General features: G+C 36.1%; 1 protein-coding gene and 1 pseudogene across 1 annotated transcript; both read right to left on the bottom strand.

Moving 5' to 3' along the window:
- Positions 1-333: 333 nt before the first annotated feature.
- On the bottom strand, positions 334-9,348 carry LOC114737909 (RING-H2 finger protein ATL48-like). Its single transcript, XM_028925911.1, is given in 7 exon segments — positions 334-933; positions 935-1,178; positions 1,181-1,487; positions 1,641-1,718; positions 4,267-4,304; positions 6,808-6,975; positions 9,027-9,348. Coding segments are annotated over 7 exon segments (1,407 nt in total). The 5' UTR covers positions 9,112-9,348; the 3' UTR covers positions 334-446.
- A 449-nt stretch (positions 9,349-9,797) lies between these two features.
- LOC114737887 (protease Do-like 9) lies at positions 9,798-15,558 on the bottom strand (annotated as a pseudogene).
- Between the last annotated feature and the right edge of the window lie 2,433 nt (positions 15,559-17,991).

Below are 17,991 nucleotides of genomic sequence, written 5' to 3'. Positions count from 1 at the left end.
TATTATTTTTAATTAATGAATAATATAATGTATTATAAATTTGCAGTACGTATTAATACTAATACTAATTAGTCTATTGTTAATTGTCCAAAAAATATGCAGGAAAAATATTCGAAAAGTAAGAGGGATGTATGAACCATTTAAAAAAATTGCACAAAATTGACGAGAAATAGTATTGTTCATGGGTAATCTTTTGTTGTTTTTAGAACTATGCATTGTAATTTTGACATTACTTTGTCCAAAACGACTGCTTATCATTTGGGAGTTATATTTTTCCCAAATTCATGTGGGTGGATCTGATTTCAGAAATAACATGAAAAAGAACAAACTATATGCAAAACCAACTATGAATAGCCCCATGTATACTATGATGTCGAAACTAAGAACATTTTATTGTCATGGACTTGTAAATGAAAAACTTCACCGTCACTTTGAACTGAACCAACTTACAGTAACCAAGGCAAAGCAGCATCATCAGAAGAACTTCGAAACTTGCTCTTGTTGGACCAAAGCCATATCTTGGACACAGAGAAGCTCTCACCTTCATTCATTCTCTCTCCTATCTTCCCCTCCACAGCATCTTCATTGTCTGAAACATCAGAAAGTACCACTTGCAGATTTGAACCACTCACCACATACTGATACGAACCCATGGAGAAGCATCTCCTTCCATCCATATTACAACTGCTACCCTCTTCTTCTCCAACCTCTACTGCTCCGCCATTAATGTTTCTGAACTTTCCAAGCCTCACAGAAAAAACCCTTTTTTCGGTAATTCGATCTTCATTACCTAGTACTCTCTCAGTATCTGAACGCCCATTGACATTCTCTTCATCTCCTTTGAATCTATTCAAAACCCATGAATTATCATTATTGAATAACGGATTTTCCAGGGAAAAAGCGCAACTTGATGAGATCGTCGCTCTGCAAAGAGCATGTAGAGTTTGAGAGAAGCCACGTGTCCAGACAACTGATGTGAAAAGCATGGCTGCACATTGGCAACAATCTCAGCTTGTCCTGCTCCGAGAATTCACAGAGACACACAGCACAGTCAAAGGGTTCTTTCAAACCCAAGACATCCTCGTAGTAAAAAACAGGGAGAGCATCTATGAGAGACTGTTCTAATCCTGAATCATGTAAGCGAAAGAGATGATGAAGCTGCCTTTGAAAAGGACGAAGCGCGCGGATTCTGGAAATCTATTGGAATTATATAGAGGCGAGGAGGATGATGGAGTTCTCATTAGAAGCCAAAGAACCAAATGAACGATTCCATAGACAAAGAAGATGACTGCTAGAACAATTATGACTAATAGAATAAGTGGGCTGATTTTGCTTACTGTTGATGAAGGAGAAGGCTCTTCTTTTTCATTTATAGCAACGTAATAAGGAGCTTGGAATGAAGAGAAAGGCGATTCAGGGGACGAGTACTTCAAGCTATCACCTATGTGCTGAGTCTTGTGTCGAACGCTGGGCATTTTCATAGATATCTATATTCTTAAATCAGATCTTTGACTTTGGAGAGAGGAATACTGGAAAAGAGATTGTGAGCAAGTGGGAGATGTTCTCACGTAAGCACCATCAAAGAGAAGAATTAAGAGCAAGTATATCTGAAGAAAAAGAGATTGAAGAACCCATCTTACCTTTTGACAGAGTCCAAGAACTGAACTGAAGTCACAGAAGTTGGGATCGATTGAAGGGATGTTATTTGAATCTTCTAACTACTTTTGAATCAGGAAACCCCAGACAAAGAGTTTTCAGCTTTTTATTTTTTTTTGGTGGTGAGGCAAAGAATATTTACTTTTTCTACAGTACTTAACAAGAGCATGACTTAAGTGAAGTATTATTTTTTTCATAAAAATGCGATATATAGAAAAACTTTTTTGAGATAACGAATCATGTGATATTCCTTGTGTAAGTTCTTATTAAAGAAAACACAGACGCCAACACTATGTTGTTCATGGTTCAGCACATAATGACAACACAATGAAAAGGTCCTCTCTTTTATATGTTTTCACAGTGTCGACCCACAAATGTATCACGCTAAAGAAAATGCTTGTCAAGGAATGCTAAACAATGAATAAAGAGGAATCATTAATAAATAGGCAATCAGATCCTGCAAACGGGACTTCAAGATCTCCTTTCATTCTGCAAAAAGGGTCTGCGACAGAGTCTGGAGACAGGGACTGTATACTCCACCATTTTGTTGAGCATATATCATGACAAGACACGGAGGTTTTTATTTGATTTGTATATGAAACTTTTTAGTTATTGACAGTTCATTGTAACTCAAAAAAGTATTATTATACTTGGAATGTCATCCCTGATTGAAACCTTCAAATTCGTACATTTAAGCATTGAACACTTAACAAAGTTTTAGGCGTACTTCTAAAACCCAGAAAGCATCAAATGATCGAGATATTGACCTTTTCAAACAATTTCATTGTCCAAACCTGTCCACTTGTTAGGGTGGCTTGTCTTTTAAAACACAGTTCACAATGGAAATCATTTCAGGTTATCATGACTCGGTATCATGCTTGACTAATTACGCCATTTCACGTCAATCCTGCCATGATTGAAGCGAAAGAACAATTCTTGAAGGCCAAGATTAAAGATGTTCCTCTCTCCTTTATTTTTTTCCCTTGGAAGTTATTGAGGCCCTAATATAAAGATGGACATTCATAGTGGGTAGGATGTGAAATATTCACGAGCCTCTATCTTAAGTCCATTTTCACATGTTCAGTGAAAGTGACACGAGACATTCCAATGGGAGACAAAACAGGATGGTGGGGTCCCTTAATCCTTTTCTTTGCACGCATGGCATCCAAGTGTTGCCTATGACTATGTCTGTCCAAAAGTTGCTTTAGTAGCGATTTTGCATATGCTGGTTTGACGTTCAGCTCTCAACTGGCTAGAAGTCAAAAGAATCGGATTTGGATTGTACGAATTACAAATTTATGAAGGGCTATAAGTAAAACTAAAAAAAGAGACAGACAATAGAAAGAGTAAAAAGGAAAAGAGAGAAAATTAGTTTTCATTCTCACTTTCTATGTCAATTCCTTTCTCGTTTCAGAAGCATTCTAATTTGAGAGAATTCAAGTTGTAAGTAGCGTTTAGAAATTTTGCTTTCATTGCTTTTCTCCCAAGAGATTCCCATCTTCTAAATCAATTATACACAAGGTGAAAGAAGTCATTTATATGAAGTTACTTCTTGCTACCTGTTACCAAAGTTGTGAACTGAAACTTGTTTTGCACTTGTCCTTCAATGACATTACCACAGAAAAGATGAAAGAGAAAAAAATACCACACAGTGACTTCAAAACCAACCGTTTTCCAGTGAAGCAGAATATACACGCACTAATGAATTCAGACATGAAACAGAACTTCATTACTACTGCTACTGACAGTTGAAGGTTTAAAGCTAAGACCACCAACTGCTTCTTCAAGGGTCAGCATGGCCAGGACTTTCCTCGTGACTTGATCAGCTTCCTTCTTCACTGATATCCTCCTCACTTCCACCCTCTTTTAACATCTGCCAGCTTCCAATGTCTTCCTTCTTTGCATGGTTAGCACAATATTCTGTCTCAAGAGAAACGATATTTCACATTTACTTTTTCACACGGTAATTAGGTCTATAAGCTATTCGGTTAGTTAGAGGAATTAAATAACGTTTTTGCTGTTGGAAAGGTAAAGTTTCCTCGCCTCTTAACTTCTTGTTCAAACTCTTCTTTATCATAGTACAACAACGATGCCGCTTCAGAATCTTAAGGATCACTAGGATTTGGATAAAGCAAGAGTCGTAGAAGAAATATTTCAAAAATATGTACAAGATCTGGAAAGATGAAAAACAAAAGATGCATGGTCATATAAATGTATGTATTTATGTAGAGGAAATCAGGTTCTCCGGAAATCTGTGTGACTATATCTATGCATGTTATACACTTGAGTATGATGAAAATCCATAAAATCATCAAAGGCAAAAGTACTTGAAATTTTTTTATATAAGGATTCTAAAATTAGCAATTGCCATATATTCCACTCCTGCCTTCGGAAAGAACATTCAAGCATATAGGCACCAGTTCTGCAGACAAAACAGGGACAGCCATAGTCAAACTTTTTAAAAATTAACAATTTTGCAGCTGTTATTCCGTAGTCCAAAACGATAAAGGTTCGCAGCCAATAGTGTGCTCAGGCGAAATCAATATTTGGGTGGAATATCTTGTTCAGAAAGAGTATTTTGTGGGCTTCGAATGGATATTCGGGTGGAACGTGAACAAGAATTTTCCAGACTCCATCTTCGTGAGGGCCTGCAAACATGAGGTTGTGACAGATGCCATGAGCCAATTCATATATTATCAACTCAAAATATTTTCAAGCCAAGTTAGAGAGATGGAATGTGGACAGTACTATCTTTTGGACCATGAAACTCCACCCCAAATATATCGATGGGCTATCATTTATCATCGTCTCCACTTCAAAACCATTCATCAACCTGTGAGAAAAAAGGAAGATGTAGAGCTAATTAATGAGACATATGAAACGTAACTGGATATTACCTATATCTCCAGCAATCGCAGTCACTTAGAAGGTGACCAACATGTTCGATAGCAAAAGCCTAAAATTCAACCAACGTACACGACGGCAACGCTTTAATTATTTGATTATTACTACTTGGTACTTAATGAGACCTCATGATCAATAACATATCCAAAAACTTAGTTGTTGATAAAACACAATGGGATCGTCCGATCCATGTAGTTGACCCTATCTAGTAGAATAAGACTTCTTGTTGTTGGTACTTAATAAGCTTTCTTGACTTCTATGTGTTCAATAAATCTTGCATTTCTTTTCTGTGACAACATTATGATTGCTAGCTTATCAAATATATGCCATAAATTCTTCAAAATCTCACGACAAGCAAATTGATATTCAACTTAATCCTTCTCTTGTGTAACATCAACCATTGGATCAATCTCCGATCTCCCATAATTAATCTTGGAAAAATGACTCCACTTTGATTTAAAATTGCTCAATTAACTTGCGTCCAAGTATCCAATGCCATCTACACATAGAAATAACGCTTTGTAATATCATATTTCAAAAGAATTAAAATTCAATAAAAATACATAATTAATCACTCGAATTTCAAAAATACCCTTGAACACAAATACACACAATTAAGCACAAAAACCAAAAATAAGATTTAAATATATAAAAATAATGAGAAATGTCAGTACTTTTTAGAACTAAATTCTTTTTGGTAGATTATATTTGGTTTATAGTGGATTAGGATTTTTTTTCCAAAATTGTTAAGAAAAATTTGCCATCATTCAGATGTACTTAATGTTTGCAATGGAAGAATATTTCAAATTTCAAGTATATGAATATCATGAAACTTAAGGAACATGTGATTTAATCAGTCTTTAAATATTTTTAAAGTTGACACTATCTGAAAAGTATATTTTAACTCTAAATATGAAACTAATTTGTTATTTTAAAATATCCCATTATTTGCATATATTAAAAAAGCTTTCATTAAAAAGGTTAATAATCAAAAGGAAAACTTTTCCTTCAAGCTATTCTTAGCCAATCTTTTTTTTTAAAACAAAAATGATGTTGCGTTAACTTCTTCTTTTTTCTCAGTTTCTGCTACTTCAACTTTAATTATATGATTTTTTGCATTTTATAAAACTGATCCTCACGTAAAAGAAATTAGAAGAAAAATTTTACGAACCAATATAAATATGTCGGGAATAACTAACTTTACAAGTTTTTATAATATTTATAAATTATTATTGAAAATACTTCAAATATGGAAGTGATGGTCATTTCCTAGGTGATCCATGATCAATTTACTAGGCGAATTTTCTCATTGAGGAGGGTACTTCAAATGTGCAAACATCTTAAGAAACATGAGCCTCAATCTTTTTCCTTAATATTTTCTTAATTGTTATTATATGCACATGAAACAATCGATCACACAAAATTTATTAATCAGTAGCAGCTTTGTTGCCGCCAGAGCCCAGAGCAGCGGTTTGAACTGCTACCAAAACAAGTATAAGATCCTTTTAAGTAAATCATGCAATTTAAAAAAAACAGTTAAAATTAGTTAAAAATAATTAATATGTAATAAATACAGTTTTTTTTTTTCAAATACACCCCTATATATAAATGGATAAATATGGGAGAATAATAATAAGATAAATAATAAAGAAAATATATTAAATATATATAAATTAGGAGTAAAATAGGTAATACTGCATTCAATACTCAAACAAACTCAAAGAAGATCTTATAAAAAGAAACAAATCCACTTAAAAAATTAAATCTTATAGATCTTATAATAAGTGACGAAGAGTACATTATAGCAGTAATCACGCCAAACTACTACCAGATAACCGCCACCAAAATTCAGGCGGATATTTCCAATTAGGGTTGAGGCCACATCTCATCCAGGCAATTAGGGTGCGGCACTTTTTAATTTTCAAACTTCTACTTCTCACAAGTAACTTCCCCTTTGAAGTTACAATTTACAAAAGCAACTCACATCAATCCACTCACTTCGATGAAAATGATAATTCCTAGCTATGTAGGATCCAGTACAATCGTGCTTCCCTCCAGTATTTCAAGGAAGTCGTATTATTGAATGAATTATATATCACAGTACACTGATAAGAATTCAACTGCGTATGCGAATGTAATCTCAATAAAGTTTCCAAAGATGTGAACAAGGATTTTGGTCCTTCAATGACCAAACTTTATATTACACGACAAAAAAGTCAACGGCAGGGGAAAAATTCACAATTTAACTCGATTGCCAAGGATTATCTCCATAATAGTATGCAGTGCCAACCATAAGCGCCACTGTAGCACCTTGGACAACCACACGGGCCCTCATTAACTTCTGACCCAAGTGAGAATTGCCTTGTCTGAAACTGATTAAGCCAGCCGTAAGCACACCAGCAGTGATAAATGCACCTAAAATTTATACACCAGCAGCAATAAGTGATACTTTATTGTTTCAACTTAATCCTTTTAAGTTTGCTTCATGATTCATCCTTTTAACTTTTACTATACACCTAAAACATCTGTATGCTGAACAATTAGCTTTGTCACACAAAAATTAAAACGAAACCAAGTAGAAAGAACAAATAAAATTAAGAGCTGAAATAGTCATTCAACAACAGTCACTAAGAACCATCTCATTGGAGACAACAATCTAAAGTTGAAATTACCCAACACAAGACAGTTTCCATCGCGTTTGTATGCAGGAGGGAAGATGGCATCAATTATAAAGAGAAGCCTCCATCAGATTCAGAATTCGTTTAGCACACCATACGCCCATCACATCTCAATCTTCAGAGATTGACAGAGTGCAGACCGTTTCCACCTAGAATTATGATCCATTTGCTAAATTTATTAGCGTCCAATGGTCGGCAGACAGCAACCTAGTAAACTGATTGACTCTATCTATGGTCAAAAGTAAGTTTCACGCACAAGATTTTGCATCCTCAGGATATGATCGGATTCAGAACCATGAAAAGAAGGGTGCGATTATTACTTCAAGATGGAAACACAGGCAGTTAGCAAAGCAGATGAATGTCAGATTCAGATTTTAGATACTTTATACACATTTATGATCTCAGAAATCAAAATCATATGGGATGTTGTTTTTCGTGCCACATTAATTTCAACAATGGCATCTCCAGTTCCCTTTGCTCTAACTCTCTAGTCTTCGATCGAGGAAGACCATTCTCCCTGGATCACAGCCCTCCCCAAATCAGACATCAATAAAGGGTATCAAAACCAAGTGTATCGTAATTTGGTCTTATATTTACTGCCTCCGTGTAGAAAGAGAAGCCAATAAGGCCAAGGTGTAACGATTAGACGTGCATAGACTAAGATGTTTGCCACCAGTCTATGAATTATGGTGATTGCCTCATATTCAACCGAAGAGCTGTGGGCCTGTGGGCAGGGCTATAGTCAAGACCGTAGAAAAACTTGAAAGGAATACAGACTTTTGAGGGGATGCAGGTCTGAACGATGGATTCACACTTAGATAAGTAGATTATTGGGTTCATACGTGAATCAAGATTTTGCATCCTCAGGATATGATCGGATTCAGAACCATGAAAAGAAGGGTGCGATTATTACTTCAAGATGGAAACACAGGCAGTTAGCAAAGCAGATGAATGTCAGATTCAGATTTTAGATACTTTATACACATTTGATCTCAGAAATCAAAATCATATGGGATGTTGTTTTTCGCCACATTAATTTCAACAATGGCATCTCCAGTTCCCTTTGCTCTAACTCTCTAGTCTTCGATCGAGGAAGACCATTCTCCCTGGATCACAGCCCTCCCCAAATCAGACATCAATAAAGGGTATCAAAACCAAGTGTATCGTAATTTGGTCTTATATTTACTACTGCTCCGTGTAGAAAGAGAAGCCAATAAGGCCAAGGTGTAACGATTAGACGTGCATAGACTAAGATGTTTGCCACCAGTCTATGAATTATGGTGATTGCCTCATATTCAACCGAAGAGCTGTGGGCCTGTGGGCAGGGCTATAGTCAAGACCGTAGAAAAACTTGAAAGGAATACAGACTTTTGAGGGGATGCAGGTCTGAACGATGGATTCACACTTAGATAAGTAGATTATTGGGTTCATACGTGAATCAATGAGATGTCCTGGGTGAATCCGGCTTCACAAGCCCTAAAATTTTTCTCCTTTAATCCAATCCTAAATTCCCTGGTATCTTTCTCAACATTCCGTACTTGCAATTCCACCTTTCCCATTCATTCAGAGGATTTTTCCCCAAAGAGAAGAAAAGAACAACGGAACAACGAAATCAAACAGAATACATAAAATATGGCACCGAAAAATCGATTTAAAAGACATGAACCCAGTAGAATTAGGGGGCCGAAAAAAAAAAAAGGACTAACTTGGGAAGCAGCAAGTCCAAGTAAAAACTAAACAAGGAAATACGCGAGCGCGGAGAAAATGAGGGCAAAGGATAGATAATACCAACGGGCACAAGAGGGTTCCTGACGCGCTTCTTCTCTTCGAAAAATTCTTCCAAACTGCGATCATCAGCGCCCATCTTCTCCATACGAAGCTGAGAATTGAAGGAGAAATATACCAGAGTGCGAGTGGAAAAATCTGAAGCCAACGTGATGCAATTTTGCAATGGCAGGCTAGGCACGCGCCGACCCAACAGAACGGAGATGAGCCTTTAAAGTTTCCATGTCGACGTAACGCTCTTCATTACTGGACACGTGGATGTACTCGGGCTGGCGAATCAACCTAACACAATCCAACTAATCCCTTAGGACCATTTATAAAGGCCCACATGTTATATCCCGACAAGGCTCCGAATTAAAGAGTTAGCACATAGCATTTGGGCCTACATTGTTTTGGGTTATAAGTCGTGGGTCTGAAGGTCTTGGGTTCTGCAGATCAAGATCTCAGATCTTATGTCATGGTTTTAGTTGTTCTTTTTCAAAATTAACGTCCGTTATATAACCATGCTATTCTTTCACAGTATAAGGCTATAGTAGTAAAATTCAGAGGTGAATTTTTTTTTTTGGGGGGGGGGGGATGAAAAACGTAACACTTATTGAAGGATTATCAATGATTGCTGGAACCTCAATGCGAGATTTAGTAAAATGCACTTCAATTTTACTCTTCATGGGGGGGCATAGCTTTGGGGAAATGAACGAAATAAAAAGGAAGCCATGGGAAAGGAGAGTTTAAAATCATGGGCAGGAGCACTCCCAGTGGGAAAAGCGAAAGATCAAATACAAGAAACTGGGACTCTGCGCATTGCTTATCTTCCACGAAATTTCGCAAACAGAAAAATGTAAAAGAATACAGTCAAAATGGTAAGTTATGCATCCTGATTTGGTATCTTCCACCCCACGTCAAAAACAGTTCTATCAGTTTCTACTCTCTATAGACGTATTAACATTTGGATGAAATGAAACACTATCTCAAGATCAAAAGTTAGCAAGTCTACCCTACAGGCCTACATATCTGAAGCTCCAAAAGATGGTGTAAATGATGTAAACGTTAAAAAAGGACTCCAAGCACAATCCATCAACTTGCGTTCCAATTCATCCCTTGAGATCATCCGACATTGCGGACGGAATGCAGTGGGTGGCAAGAATATCAAGAGTAGCTGCTTTAGCCGTAGCTGACCGAAGGACCACTATCTGCATTTAGGCGATGCTTATTAGTGAACAAAAGGACAAATGCCACGTTCCACCCCATAAAAGACAAAAGGGGGGAAATGCAATATTTCGCCCAAGCAGTCAGTGGAGGAAGGAATAGAGAAGGCACCTGATCATACTCTAGATTGAATTTTAGATATTCATCATTGCAGTTCTCAACCATGCTGGCCAAGCTCTTCAGGTTTTTAACGGGTTTACCATTAAAAGCAAGTACCTTCATATGTAAATGGAAGTAATGACAACGAAGGACCAAGTGGATTCATCACTAAACATAATGTAACCAGCAGCAAGGAAATGAAAATGGAAAATAAACATTACTTACCTGAGTATTAACAATATCTTCATACCCGATGTTTATATCAGCTACCAACACCTAGCATAGAGCGGACACAGACCGTCCAACTTTGTCAAAAACTAAAGAAAAACAGCAGCGAAGGGCAATAGATAGTGGCATAGTGTACCTGAGAGACCACAACAAGTTGCTCGTCGGGTGACTGTGGCATTGAATGCAGCAGTTTATATCCAAAAGCTTGACCGGAGCTTCATATTCATAATCCTTTCCATACTGTTCATTCAAGGTTCAAAACTCAGAATTCAAGTAAAAGCTTTGTAAACACAGGTTATACCAACAAATTTATAAAGAGGGTCCAGAGCTGCACGAGCCTAGACGGAAAAGCTCACAAGTTCCAAGAGCTCAAAAGTCTAGGAAATGTGAAAATGAAACAAGTGATAATAAAACAAACTAAGAACACAAGATAGCATGCATACTAGAAAGAAAATTAAGGTTGCCAACCAAGATATGAAATAAACTCAATATGGCAGTAAAGGATGGTAAATCAACCACAAACCTCAGAACGAAGATATGGAACTGAGACAGCTGTAAAAACAAATCCTGCGATGATATAATACGAGGGAGGCCTGCCCTTGCTATGTGCTGGAATGAGCCTTTTGTGACCACCAAGTTTAATGTTAAATTTGAAGATCTCTGAATTTCGCAATACTTTGATTACTGCTTTATCACCAGTGTATTTCTGAGATATAAGATAACTGAAACCAATGCGCTCTCCATGGCGAAATGGAACTGTAAAATGTACAAAGGAGTTAAAGCGTTAGGTGGCAGACACTTGAATTGCAAACACAATAACTGGATACAAAGCGATGGAAGATTAAGATAGAAGTTGAAATGTTATGTCAGGACAAATGCCTAGCTCAAAATTCTTCTTATCATCAGAAATAAGCATCAGATATTGCTCATAGATAAACTTTAATCTTGTATAATAGTACTTCAAAAATTAAAAACGTCAAATTCCACAACTCATCTAGTAAAGAAATAAGGATTAAGGAAGATCATGGCAGAGGCATAATAATCCACATTTGTCATGCCATCCACAGGAGAGATGATGAACTAACAAAGATATCCACCATCACTACAACCTAAAATCACAAAGGTCAGAAGGGGAAAAGCACCCAGATAAGCCGTGACTTCATTGTTAAACTGCACTCATATCATGGGCCAAAACAACTGCATTAACATCTACAAATAATTGAGCATAAATATGAAGAGAGAATAAAGTATGTCTTGTCCTCTTCTTTTCTGTGCGGCCTTAATATTTTCCTGATTCTTTTTCTCTTCGCTGGCCACACATCAAAAGCATTGCTCTTCTCTGTCTAGGTCCTTTATCATAAAAATAGATGTGCCCATAATATTTTATTGATTCAAAGCAATATACAAAGCCTTTTAATGTATTTTCCACTCATAAATTTGAGGGGCGGGGAGAATCCGTCACTTTAGACAATCAGTTATTGTTGTTTTTGTGATGAGAAGAGGCAGAAGGCTCATGCTTTCATCATTCATTTTGTCTATAATGGTTGCTTTAGAAAAGCAATGATAAATCCAACAAATGAATTCTCTAACAGCTTTAAAAAAAATAAATCAAGAGAAATATAGTCTAAATAAGCATGCCCCAAAGTATACGTACGAGGCTGCAAGATTCCTTTTACCTGTCCCATCATTGGCAATATCAACCCCATCAAAGCTAAGAATAACATCTGAAGGTTTCAAGACATTAAATTCTGGAGCAGTTGGATCAATTCTTCTAATACGTACCCCCTTCTGATCGGATCTCATGCCCATTGCCATTCGCAGATCAGGATTTTCCATTTTCTGCCACTCAACTCCAAGGACAGGGAATCCTGAAAGCAGATGCAGACAGAAATAACTAATAGATTAAAACTTCTGTACTTATTTCCCATGGTTAGATACAGATTGTAAAAGTCAAATTTAAAATTTTGCATCTTAGCACATCAAATCAGCAATCACCGTACCTGTATATGCTCCATTCTTCTCATAATCACGGATGAAATGCATGATAACTGGTGTTGGAATAACATAACCTATATTTTCTACATCTTCATGTTTGAGGGACTGAAATGCAATTCCCACACAATTTCCTTTATCACTAAATGCAGGCCCACCAGAATTACCTGAGTTTATAGCAGCATCTATCTGCAAAAGAAATAACTTTCAAAAAAACTAGGAAAACACAAACGAAGCAAACTTGATGATACCAGTGAATGAAGAAGACACGCTTGTTCTCAACTATGTGAGTGGCTGACACATCTACAACATATTACCAAAACAACCCTAACACGTTATATGTACAAACATGCCAAAATGAAATAACTTCAGCTAGGATGTGCATCATACATAAGTCCAAGGCGGCTAGCCCCCAAAAAAAGAGATAGCAGGAGAAACTAGAAACCCCACATAGATGACACGTAAACATGTACATGTCTGTCCATGCTTCAAAGCACAGAGGCCAGTCATTTCAACCTAACCTGTAATCCTAGAAGTTCAGCAGAACCATGGACATATGATAGGATCTCAATGCGAGATACAACGCCACTAGTCACTGAAATAGTGTCTCCGCCAATAGGATAACCAACAACAATAACCGAATCTTGTAGTGTGGGCAAATCCCCAAACTCTACAGGTGACATTCCATGCCAGAATTCATCATCTTCAACAGTAAGCATGGCTGCAAGTGCAACATCAAAAACTTTGATTCAGATTCTAATAAGAATTATAATCAGCAGCCTCCTTTATGATGGATTCAAGGATGGTTCACTCCCAAATCTCCATAAAAAAGTTGAAATTGTCACTGTTTTTGTCTTGCAATTTTATTCCTCCATTTATCTTGGTTAATATATAAGAAATTAGTTAGATTTATATGTCAACAGAGAAGTGTGTACCGATGTCACACTCGGTCCCAATGGCAAGCACTGTAGCCAAGTATTTGGTATCAGAGCCTCTTTTCTTGAGCTTGACTTGGGTGTAGTGCTCCACTGAATGGGCATTGGTGAGCACCCTCCTCCCACTGATCACAAACCCACTACTGCTAGAGCTGTACTGCCTTTTCCTCTGCCACGGCAGAGAAAAGTTAGGTTCTGTGTGCACACAAAACACCTTAACAACAGAATCCATTGCTGGCAACACTCTTGCCGAAACACTCTCCCATGCTGGATCTGTTTCCATGGCCATTGCTACTGCCATGGAACCCCCAGGATCACCAGGAACAGCAAAATTTCCATCATTGTCAACAGAACGAGAGACCCGTCTAGCAGTAGAAATTGCAGGTGCGTTATCAAGCTTGTCCGAGTGAGTCGTAGACTTCTTGTGTCGGCGACGGTAGTGTGGAGAGGTAGTGTTGTCAATTAGGTCAACACTGCCAAGAGAGAAGACATCGTCCTTAGCAGAAGGATTGTTACCATTGTTATTAGGGGCAGTGCCAGTGGTAGGCAAGTCTAGGATTTCTGTAGCAGGATTTTTGGGTTTGCGTCCTCTCTTTCGCTTGCTATCCCCCATGTCTTGGTATTGCAAAGAATATGTTTTGGTTCTTATCTACAAACAGTAATGCAGAAAACTGAGCTGAGAGGATTAGATGAAGTCAAATGAAACCAATACAAAAGTGGTATTTCTGTCTGCTTTGTCGACTCAAACTTAATTAAAAGGGATAAGAAATTTAAAAAGAAAAAAAAAGCCAGTGATTATTATTTCAGAAGTCCATAGCTTTCCTAATGGATTGGTGGCCTAAATATCTCCACCCGCGTGCCAAATCATTTTCCTCTTAAGTAAAATCATACCAAAAACAACAAACCTGCTATCCACGTATGCTAAAATCCAACTAGACAAGAAGTAAAGTCAGCAAGAGTGAAAGATTACATTGAAGTTGTAGAATCAACAAACTGGACACTGAGATTTCAATTTACTCAACACATTCTCACTCGGGTAAACGATTAATATGACAATCAAATCAAGAATTTACAACAGAATTGTTGCTTCATAGAAATTAAGGAAATTAAGTACTATAGAAAAGAAAAGAGATACAGAATGGAACAGTAAATAAAACTAAGCTACAAGGAAAAAAGATAGTGATGGCAAATCCCCAGCCACGCACCAAACTCACAAACTAAATAATGGTGATGGATATGAGAAGGATTTGGGCAAACTGAGAAATGCTACCAACACCAGCAACTACATAAGCATTAACCACGCGTACATTTAATATTTATTTCATACATGAACTAGAAATCTCATTAAAGATCACAGTTCCCGGGGGGGGGGGGGGGGGGATCAGACAACTAAGAAAAGGGGCTGACGCATGTGACCTGAAAAACTACTATTAGGAAAAATCAACAAGAATTATTCGTGTCCGGACACGAGTTGGTGCGTACGGACAAAATAATTAAAAGTTCAAAGAGGTTGTAAAGCCTCCAATATTCAAACGCCAAACGCAACGTCCAATCCAACAAAAATTTCAACCTCTAATTACGTATACTTAGGTTGTGATGCAGTACAGTGAATACGGGATAAAAGTTCAGCTTTTATTAATACATTCCTTCCGGAATAAAGCACAACAGTCTAAAGCAAGCGGCTATATATTAAAGAAAATTTCACTGGACATACAAAGAAGGAGCAAGGGAATAGACAATGAGTAAAACTGGGCGAACGAGGAGAATGCCATTAAGACCAAGTTAACCCCTTTCAGGAAACAAAGATAAATCCATTAACTACAGTAATGTCCCTTTTTCCCCTGTCATATGTGGATGTTTAAGGTGAGAAATTCAAGAAAAGCCAACTGCGTTTCAAGTACACGAATTACCAGATGTATACATACCAAATATATACAAATTCCACAAACATAATCGGCACGACAGGAGGGAGAGGGGATGAAGAGAGGAAAACTGACGCTTCCACGGCAGTTGCTGGCGCAGGGACTAATGACGGACGCAGCCCGAGGAGGTGGAGACCGGATCCATTTCTGCGAGGGAGAAAATCCGAGAAATAACAAAAGCTGAAAAGCGTATGTTTGGTTTCAATTTAGTTAGTCTTAGTTTCAATTAAATTAGTTTTCATTATTAAAAGAATTATCTTAAAAAAATAATTAATTAATTAAATATGAGAGACAAATAAGATTAGAATTTTATATTTAAAATTAAAATAAAAATCAAATTAACTCTTATATTAAATACTTGAGGTAGTATTTCTTTTGTTTTGTTTTAATTTGGTTTAAAGTTTAATTTTCATTTTTCACTTCGACTTCATCCCTTGATTTTGGTTGTGTTTTTCCCTCCCTCAAATGTTGACTAAATAGTTTTGGCTAATTGGTAATTATACATATTGGTAGTCTTTAAAAAAAAATATTTGAGTGACATTTATACATTTATAAGTTAACAGATCAAATTAAAACTTATTGAGAGTAAAAGCTAAAGTAATTAAATTTTTGTATGATTTTTTTTTACTATGTGTAGTTATCCTCTTATTGAAGACAATGTTATTTAAGGTATTGTTAAACATCTTTTCAAACAGAAATTTAAATCTTATTTCCATCACGTTGTGAGAAATTACCTCTTATGTTAAATTTAACTCTTGGTGAAATTTTTGTATGATTACCAATAGAAAACAAAACTTTGAACCCAAAACAATGTTCCCAAAATATGACTACTCTTAGCATAGCCCTAAAAGGTTTTCTAGAAACCAAAAAATAAACATAGGGAGAATTTCACTAAACCCCCCATAGCTAATTAAATATCCTAAAATACTTTAAAATTTCAGTTAACCCCTTTAAAACAAAATGAAATTAAAATTTAAAGATAAAAATATAATAATACCCTTCCTTTTTATTTTTTTAAAAATAAATTTTAATTGTTACCGGAATTCCAGTGGTTAGTCACCAGAACTTTGATAGCTGGAGCATTTTTTTAAAAAAAATAATAATAAATAAGGTAGTCAAAGGGAGTTTGAACCCAAAACCCATTAGCACACTAAAAAAATTTAACCATCAAGCCAACCAATTCATTTAGTTATATAATACAACAAAAATATACTTAACAAAACAAATGCAAGTGTCGAAACGTAAATAAACAAGTGAAATTAAAAAATTTACAAGTGTAATTCAACAATTTAAATAAAAATTTGGTAATTTGCAAGAAACATAAAGAAATTCACAATCTCAAGTGCAAGTGTTTAGGAGTGAATGAGTAAGTGAAATTTGAAGATTTACAATAAAAATTCGACGATTTACAAAAAAAATGAGGAAATCTACAACCCGAAACGCAAGAATTTAGGTGCAAATGAACAAGCAAAATTCAACAATTTATAACAAAAATTCAGCAATTTACAACCAAAATTTTGCGATTTACAAGAAACATGAATATTTGTATTTAAGGTTGTAAATTCTCTTATATATTTTGTAATTTTTATGTTTCTTATAAATTACTGAATTTGGGTTATAAATCACTGAATTTTTGTTATAAATCGTTAAATTCACTTGTTCATTCACACCTAAACTCTTTATATTTGGAGTTGGAAATTCCCTTATATTTTTTGTAAATAGATGAATTTGAGTTGTGAATCTTTGAATTTCATTTGCTCATTTATATCTAAACGCTTATCTTTGGGGTTATGAATATCCCTATGTTTTCTATAAATCGTCAAATTTTTGTTATAAATTGTTAAATTTTACTTGTTCATTTACATTTAAATATTTGCATTTGTTTTGTTATATATAGTTTTTTTTGCATCATATGATTAATTTGGGGTGTCAAGGAGTCATGAGTTCAAACCCCCTGGCCACCTTATTTTTCAAAAAGGAGAAAATTCCTCTAGCCACCGAAGCTTCAGTGACCAACCATGGGAGGTCAAAGATCTAACTTCCAGTATTATTATATTTTTACCTTTAAAGCTTTAATTTCATTTTAATCCAAGAGGATTGACTAAAATTTTGAAATAATTTGAAAGTTAACTTATATTAACTAACTACTAAGGCCTTTATTGAAATTTTTCCATAAACATATGGCCTCAACAGCAATGACCAAGACTTGAAGAAAATGCACAATCAGGAGAGTCAAAGGGGAGAGAATAACATGCGGGCCCAAAGATTTGTAGCCCAGTCCGACAAAAAAAAGGACAAAAAGGAGACAGGAGCCCAAAATGATGGGTCCACGCACACGAAGCCCATCATGGATAAGTGAAACGAACAGGTCCACTAATGGATGCATGCCATGTTGCTGGTCTCCGTCATGAAACGAACATGACTCGATCCGCGACCCGTCACAGATGAAGGATTGCACACGGCGCTATTTCCTCAGTAGATATGATGGCGGGTACATGTTAAAAATTGGTGCTTCAATATCAAGAGCAAGGATATTCAAAAGCCTGTTTGTGGCTATAGTTATAAATTATATATTTCTTGATTATT

Source organism: Neltuma alba, unplaced genomic scaffold (assembly GCF_004799145.2).
Source record: "Neltuma alba isolate B1F8T4 unplaced genomic scaffold, ASM479914v2 tig00013509_pilon, whole genome shotgun sequence".
Classification (NCBI taxonomy): Eukaryota; Viridiplantae; Streptophyta; class Magnoliopsida; order Fabales; family Fabaceae; genus Neltuma; species Neltuma alba.
This window is presented reverse-complemented; position numbering and strand designations above follow the sequence as displayed.